At 34.9% G+C, this 8,192-nt stretch overlaps 2 protein-coding genes across 2 annotated transcripts; both read right to left on the bottom strand.

Moving 5' to 3' along the window:
* On the bottom strand, window positions 1–849 carry LOC116123783 (pentatricopeptide repeat-containing protein At2g20710, mitochondrial-like). The gene has a single exon (XM_031409514.1). The coding sequence runs from the start codon at window positions 847–849 to the stop codon at window positions 1–3; it is 849 nt and encodes a 282-aa protein (XP_031265374.1).
* Window positions 850–5,689: 4,840 nt separating this feature from the next.
* LOC116123815 (40S ribosomal protein S5) lies at window positions 5,690–7,449 on the bottom strand. Its single transcript, XM_031409548.1, has 4 exons — window positions 7,322–7,449; window positions 6,357–6,628; window positions 5,998–6,201; window positions 5,690–5,907 (listed from the first exon to the last, which is right to left on the bottom strand). Exons 1-4 carry the CDS (start codon window positions 7,421–7,423, stop codon window positions 5,853–5,855), a joined length of 633 nt encoding a protein of 210 aa, XP_031265408.1. The 5' UTR covers window positions 7,424–7,449; the 3' UTR covers window positions 5,690–5,852.
* Between the last annotated feature and the right edge of the window lie 743 nt (window positions 7,450–8,192).

The raw sequence follows: 8,192 nt of genomic DNA, 5'->3' as shown, positions 1-8,192 counted from the left end.
TCACTGTGAATTAAAACCAAACACTGACAACATTGTCCCAAAAAACGCACTAAGTTCATCCACGTTTGATTTCCCATTCTGGACATAATTCAACAATCTATCTTGGAGCTCCACAGAGATAATATCCTTATTCCTAAGTAATTTTATGAATTTCTCAGCTCCCTCTATATTTCCTTCACCTATAAAGTATTTTAGACATGCAGAAAAAATTTCCTTCCTGGGCTTCAAACCAGTTTTACAAATCACTAATGCTTCTTCCATCGCTTCCACTGCTTTTTGAGTTTGATTATTCTGAAAATACCCAATTGCCATATAGAGCAACGTTTTCTGATTAGGCTTCCCCCCCTTCAATTTTGCCCCATCTAAAAGATTCTCCGCCTCCACCAAAAGCCCTTTTCTGCAGTAAGCACCAATCAGAAAGTTTAAAATCCGAATATCATAGCTTACATTTACTGATTCCCACTCTTCAAATATCTTCTTGGCAGTTTCAAAATCATCAAATTTCAATAAGGAAGGTATGACACGTATATAGCCATTATTGTAAATCTTACGGTTCTTCTTGTAAAGTTCCCAAAGTCTTAAAACATCATCTTTCTTCCCAAACTTTGCATATTGTGTGATAAGAAACTCATATGCTCTATTGCTCTTTTTACCCGTTATTAGTTCCTCGGATTTCTTCAGCATCTCCACAGCTTTATCCAAGAATCCAGCTTCTGCATACCCACTTGCTGCACTATGGTAAACTTCCCAGTTCCAAACAAAATTGGGATCTGATTTCATCATTGCCAAAGTCTTATCAATTCCCTCGACATCAGATGTAGCTCCAAAGGCACTCATGCGTATACACATCGTTACTTTATCATGTCCAATGCATTTTTCTTGCATTTCATGCATCAAACTATCAAGTTTCTTGTAATTTGCAGTCCCGATAATAAAGATTAAGCAGATCATTGTACGGCAGCGATGTCCGAGCTAACCCCAAATCCCTCATTTTGCATGAGCCTCTGCTTTCTCACAGATTTTACACAGGCATAGCAGTTAAGTAGGGCACTATAAAATGGAAGGCCCTTAATGTTTCGGAAACATTGTTGAAATAATTTCTGCTTTTTCTGTACCATAAACTTTAGATATCAAATCCAGCCGAATGGCAACATCAGCACAGTAGGTGGCAAGTATCTTTTGTCGGTCATCCATAGAAATCTGAGGAAAGAAGGAGAGAGAGAGACTATAACAATGGAAAGTAAATATTAAAATTACAAGATCACCAATACCAAGTATCATATGCGTGTTCTTTAATATTTAAAGATAGGAAATAGATATTATTTTGAAAAAAATCCAATGTATAAATGTAAGCAAAATAGCTGCCCATGAAAGTTAAAAGAGAAAACTTTTAACCTCCCAAAGATTAGCTACTAACTAAAGACTTAAAAACTAATTCAGAAAAGCAGTTCTTGTGTTTTTTTAGCTGATATGGGTAGTCTTTAGCCAGGTGCCTTGGTTTTGTGTAGCTTGTCCTTGGTCCTGTCCAAGGATTTTGGTGCTCAAGGGTTCTCCCCTTTTTAGTTGTAATTTCTTATTGTTTTTAAAATTACCTTTTACCCAAAAAAAGAACGATAGCAAGGTTTGGAGATTGTCACCCGAATTAAATTGGTCAAAGAAAAAGGAATTTCTCTAAATTCTGACACGTTAAGTGTCTTTACAAATAAAATTAAACCAGCATGGCAACTATCAGTCATAGCTTGAAATGTAATTCAGAAGAACACTTAAAAGATAATTCTCTTCATGATTTCAGTAATTTTAAAGGGTGAGTACTTGGTTTTAGACTAGTAGTAGCTCCAATAAGAGCATGCTACATCAGCATGCGTGAACCTCCTCATTGGAGGGTTGTCTCAGCAGCATTGACAGAAGTTTTCCGTCTTAACAAGGCAACGGCCAATCTTCAATGTGCGGGGAGCCAAAAAAAATTAACAATTTTCACTACAAAAGTTACTTATTTATAACAAAAAAGATATTTAAATAAGAAGAACTCATATTAATATCGTATCTTGCTTTGCAAGCCCGACTTCAAAACCGGAGTCCCCATGAACCTAATACTTTCTGTTATGATTATGATGTTACAATTTACATTAATATAACTTTATCATAAAGTGATTTTTTTTTTCTATTTCTTTAAATAAATAATAAATAAAGCAACATTAAAATTTATAAAAAAAAGAGAGACCGATACCTCAAGAGCGTGACGGAACGTCGGTAAGATCGCAACTCTTTAATGAAGACTTGGAGTTGTTCTTTGTAACTGGAGTCCTTCTTCGACCCACTGGTCCAACAATGGAACGATTGAGACCCCTGGATTTCCGACGGGGAGATCGACGGTAGAGAGCGTTCATCGAGCCTCATCCTCGAAATTTCGAGCTTCGTTCTGCTTTTTTCGTTGAGTACGAGCTTGAAGCCGGTACATTCCAAGACCCAAATGAGATTTGATGCTGTGGAGGATTGTTCTGAAACGTACAAGCTTCATTGCAGAGAAAGGGCGAGGAGAAAGTGCAAGGGTAAAGCGAAGGAGAGTTCGATTTTATTTCGGGTAATCTTATTTATATACCTAAAGTTTGTTTAATTTAAAATGCCCGAAACTTTTGAAAATTATCACTGATCCCACCCAGAATTACAAAATACAAATGTTTTAGGTAACTGTAAGTTGGTTCATGTAAAAGGAGAGGATTAAGAAAATTCATTTGATCGAATAGTTTATAACTGTTGTTATTTTTAGAACTCTACTTCAATTGGTATTCTTTCATGAAAACAAAACCGAGATAACAATGCAATCTTTTACTATGATTTCGAATAATTATCTCGAATTCACATAATATAGTTTCGTCTTGCAAGGTATTTAACATAAAAACAAATTTATAAATCTTATAGCTAGAATTCCTTAATTCATTACTAGTTACTCGTACGCTATTTAGGTCGAGGAAAAAGATTTTAGAGATCTTTTTGGATAATATGAAACTATGAAGCAGTGTTTTGATACCCGGCTTGGCCCGACCGGTTCAACCGGGACCAGGGTCTTCGTCATGCGGTTATCACTTTCAACTAGTCACCTAAACCCTAGAATTATGGATGACGATCAATGAGCATACAACGGCAATTGTTGGGGCTTTTGGAAAATGAGTTTCAGTGAGTCCAAGGTGGTGAGAGGAGTGATTTCGATGAGTGAATTGATCGAAAAGGCAAAAATTAATAGACAAAAACAACAGCTTGTTGCCGACGATTGGCTGAGTGAACGACGAAAGGGTGAGATGTGTTTTGGTTAGAAGGTTGGGAAAGTGTTTTCATGTGATGGGGAGTGTTGTCGTTGTCGAAAACAGAACCTATTTGACCTGGGTTGTCGAAGCCATGGTGGTGTTTGGGGTGTTTTGTAAGATTAAACATGTAGGGATTAATGGAGTTTTTAAGGGATTTTTGTGAAATTTCAAACCTTTGGACAGGGCAAGTCAAACCAGTTCAACCGGTCAACTCAAGACCGCCCACTTTACTGGGTTTCACCGGGTTGGTGATTAAAACATATGAAGTCCACTTACTTTTACCAAACTTAAAAACACCCTTATAATTTAAAAATTGTCATGACCCATACTTCTTGAGAAGTTACAAAGGAGAGAATGGGAAACATTTGCCGACTTTGTGTCATTAACGCCAAATCAAATGTATATAGCGGATAAGCTGATGTTGTTAATAGATAGGAAAGAAAATTTAAATCTTACTGTGAATTAAAACACAAACATGACAACATGGGGTTCATTTCATAAGTTTTTTCTCATTTCAAAAAAAATCTTCATATAATTAGTCATCAAAAATAATTTGTCACTTGAAAAGTAGGGTTCTTAAGAAGTACCTTTCATATCTAAAACAACACAAAATCAGCAAAACATCTTTCCCACGAAACAAACAGAAAACATATAGCACATTGAAGAGCAATTTTTAAACTTCTTTTAAGTTTAATTTGATGTAGTTTACGCGAGCTTTAAACTGTAAGATCCTAGCAAAAAATCCTACAACAAACAAAAGGCTCTTCTGTGACACCAAGTACCAAAACCTAATCAGAGTTACAATTGCTACAATAAAATTTTAAGTTTCGACAGCGATTCTAAACTCATACTGACAGAAAATGCAATTGAAAACAAAAAACTTAAAGCAAACAAACTGAAATCGATTTAAACAACCAAACAATATGCTGGAGCATTTTGAATGGGAACAAACAAACTGAGAGGTGATGTTGCGGAGGATTATACTGAAAAGTACAAGCTCACTTGTATAGTGAGAGAAGAGAAGTGTAGGCTGCGTTTGGTTCAAATTTGAGAGTATTTTAGATGTCTTTGGAAAAAGTAAGTTGAGTGTATTCTAAGAAGTTTTTTGTATATTTTTTAATAGCATTTTATGAAATATTTATATTATTTTAACCCTTGGTTTGTTAATTTAATAATACCTTAATAATAAAAGTTTATAAATTGACAAAAACAACTCCATCATCCACGCATTGCTGATAGTCGGCTACCACCGTCGAAAGATAGCCGAAATTGTTGTAATGGCACACTACTGGCTAGATATGGGTAGTGCATCGATTTAGCATTTTTCGATCAGATCCACCGTGAATCTAGTTAGAAAATGTCAGATTACAACCACGATAACGGCCAGATCAGATTTGGCCGTTGATTTAGCCTTTTCCAACCAGATCCATGATGGACTGGCTGAAAAGTCAGATGCAAATTCGACCACTTCCGACAGTGGTAGTCGGAATCTAGCAAATATAGGTGAGTGAAAATGTTTTATCAATTTATAAACTTGTATTGTTGAGGATGTTTAGTTAAATTAATAAATTTAGGGGGTTAAAAATAATCTAAATATTTGATTGAATAAAATAGTATTATATTGAGAGAATTTAAATATTAAACAAATAATGAATATGTATTTGGATAGGATGGGCCAGCTTAAACAGAGTTTAAGTTGAAAGGACGAGGAAGGGTTTCAAGAATTTTTTATGTTTTTAAATCTGGGTAATTACTTATCACCCCTAAATTTTAATTTATTTCCAGACCGACCATCATAGTTTGAATATTCATTTTCTCTGATCTCCTATTATTTTGAGAAACTTTAAACCCACCGGTATTTACTGTAATTTCCGAAACACCCTCAAAGTTTGAAAAGATCGTGATACTAAACCTCTATTGGTACGGCCGGACAGAAGTGGGATCAGATTGGGCTGTGAGAGGAAATTGGCATCCCATATAATGACGATTTATTAGATTCAATTATATTATTATTTAAAGATTGAAAATAAACACCATACATAATATGTTTTTACTCGACTCATATTCATGTAAATTTAGCTTTTTTTTTTTTTTTTCGAAACATGATAGAATCTGAAAATCCTCATAAACATTGGTCGTAAGATATAATTTACTCCATGGAATCAATGGGAACATAGAGTAAATATAAAACATATTGAATGATTTAGTAGCAGATTTTTTTTTTTTTTTTGAACATGATATGAATCTGAAAATCTTCATGAACATTGGTCGTAAGATATAATTTATTCCATGGAATCAATGGGAAATATAGAGCAAAAATATAACATATTGAATGATTTAGTAGCAGAATAAAAGCAAAAACTAAGCAACTAAAAACATCCTTAATATATGATTATCAAAACTTCAAAAAAAAAAAAACCACATCCAATTGAACATAAAAATAGAAAACAATAAAGCATTCATAGCATGTCCATGAGACAAAAAAAGGTGCTCTCATAAAGTACTCATCAAAACCATTAAAACTGTTTTCTGATTCTCTAATACAAGTCTTCAACGGTTGGCCTTGGCAACTCTCTCAATTTCATCCTTCTTCTTGATGGCATAACTGAAAATACAAGGGCATAAAATCAATTTAACAGACCACAAAATATTTGACATACAGACAAGAGAAACTAGTAATCTAGGCCTTGATTACCTATTTGATGAACCCTTTGCAGCATTGATAAGTTCATCAGCAAGGCACTCTGCAATTGTCTTGATGTTCCTGAATGCTGATTCACGAGCACCAGTAGTGAGAAGATAGATGGCCTGGTTCACACGTCTCAACGGAGAAATATCCACAGCCTGACGTCTAACAACACCAGCTGATCCAATTCTGGTAGCATCTTCACGAGGACCACTGTAGTAAGCAATACAGAAGAAAAGAACATTAGATCAGTACAGTGGCAAGGACAAGCATCTAAAAGGGCAAACTGAGAAATTCACAACCACCCAATTATCCATAAAAGAAATGCAATTAAGATAAACTACAAAACTGTAAGCCAGCTTCCATACCTGTTGATGACAGCGTCAACAATAACTTGGATTGGGTTCTGGTCAGTCAACAGGTGAATAATTTCCATGGCATGCTTCACAATCCTAACAGCCATCAATTTCTTACCATTGTTTCTTCCATGCATCATGAGAGAGTTTGTAAGCCTCTCCACAATTGGGCACTGGGCCTTCCTGAAACGTTTCACAGAGTACCTACCAGCAGTGTGTGGCACATAGGTGGCATGCTTGGCAGCTTGGACTCCAATGTAATCACTCAATGAAATGTCAACAACCTACATGGAAACACCAAACAGATACATCAATGAAAATCAATTGCTAGTTATAAAATCATACAGTCCAAATTACAATGAAAAGCCTGTCATTCATATCTTTACAGAGCAAGATTCGAAAGTGGGTTCACATGTTAAGCAAGCAAGTTCTTCACATTAATCCAACATGGTATCTGAATACAATGATTTCATTACTATTATTGATAGAAGACTCAATAAGATACTGTCAATCTAACAAATGAAAAGACCTTGAATACCGTAATATCACTAGTCATCCAGATATAGTCTAAATTCAACAACTATTCTTTACATTTATTCACAAAGCCAAGAAAATTCATTAGCAAATCAGTAAATAATCAACATAACCCAGTGATTATTCTAAAAACACGAAGCTTCAAACAAACATTAGTTTATTTTACAACTTTCATTTTAACCTCTTTCACAGTCCTTTATACGTATTTGGTCAAAAACAAATCTGCCAGTGCACAAGATCCTTAATAAGGGCAATAAGACTATTCAATCAAAAACAGTTCTTAAAAACATCATAAAAACAGAACACCTCGACTCTACAATTCGAAATCACAATCCTCTTCACAACAAAACCTCGTGAAACCAAAACAGATCGACAAAACATCACAAAACAAAGCAAAACAGATTCTCTACAAATCGTAAATGAGAAGAGATTAATTTTGAAACCTGAACGTCGTCGAAAGTCCAGCGGTTGAAGAGCTTCACATCGTACTGAGCCTGATTTGAGTCCAGAGACGGTTGCACCGGTGCCACAGCTGTTGCCGCCATCTTACCTGTAAACAAAACGACACAAAACTCAGTCCAAAGAGAGAGAAAGTGACGGAGATTGACATAGAGAAGGAGAGAAAGTTGCGGAGAGAGAAAGACCTGTAGTCGTAGAGCTCTCGGGACGGAGTCTGAGGTCGAGGATTAGGATTTTTGAAGGTGCAGCTGCTCACAATGAAGCTCTCACTGGCGAGTGGAAAATGAAGGACTTAGGGTTTCGGCTTTGTTTAGGCGTGTTCAAGAATCACTAGGGTTTGGGTATGATTGGGTGTGCTCGGGTACATGCTGACTATTTAGTGCTTTATTCATTGATCGACACGAGGATTTTTCATAGACCTAGTTATATCAGGTATTGCCTTAATAAATGTTATTATAATTAATAATATTCACTTAATGATTTTCAATAATTTAATTTAACATCTAGAACATATAAATAGGAAATTATTTGTGATTACTATAATCAGGGGTTTTTTTTTATTTTAATTAAATATAAGGAGATTATTTTTATATACCCTATCTTTTATGTCAATTTTTACAAATGTTACATTTGATATTACAAATTACGTGGTAATTTATTTTTTAAATAATATATACTATTAATATAAAATTATTTTATAAAAACATAATTGGGGGATTAAAGTAACGCCCATATCGAGGTACGTAGCTTAACTTATGCCCTTATACCCTTAGTTGATTTTTGTTATAGTTATTTTGAAAAAAAATGTGAAGAAAATGCCTTAAAATTTTATTAGGGGTAAACTGGTTTTTTCAC

The sequence above is a fragment of the Pistacia vera genome, unplaced genomic scaffold (assembly GCF_008641045.1).
Source record: "Pistacia vera cultivar Batoury unplaced genomic scaffold, PisVer_v2 Contig145, whole genome shotgun sequence".
NCBI lineage: Eukaryota > Viridiplantae > Streptophyta > Magnoliopsida > Sapindales > Anacardiaceae > Pistacia > Pistacia vera.
Note: the sequence above shows the minus strand (reverse complement) of the source record. Positions and strands in the feature narration are given on the sequence as shown.

Coding starts and splice junctions, on each gene's coding strand:
- LOC116123815 (XM_031409548.1), bottom strand. CDS start 7,423: ATGGCGGCAACAGCTGTGGCACCGGTGCAACCGTCTCTGGACTCAAAT. Junction 6,629..7,321: donor GGACTTTCGACGACGTTCAG/GTTTCAAAATTA, acceptor GTTTCCATGTAG/GTTGTTGACATTTCATTGAG. Junction 5,908..5,997: donor GCAAAGGGTTCATCAAATAG/GTAATCAAGGCC, acceptor TTGTATTTTCAG/TTATGCCATCAAGAAGAAGG.
- LOC116123783 (XM_031409514.1), bottom strand. CDS start 849: ATGTGTATACGCATGAGTGCCTTTGGAGCTACATCTGATGTCGAGGGA.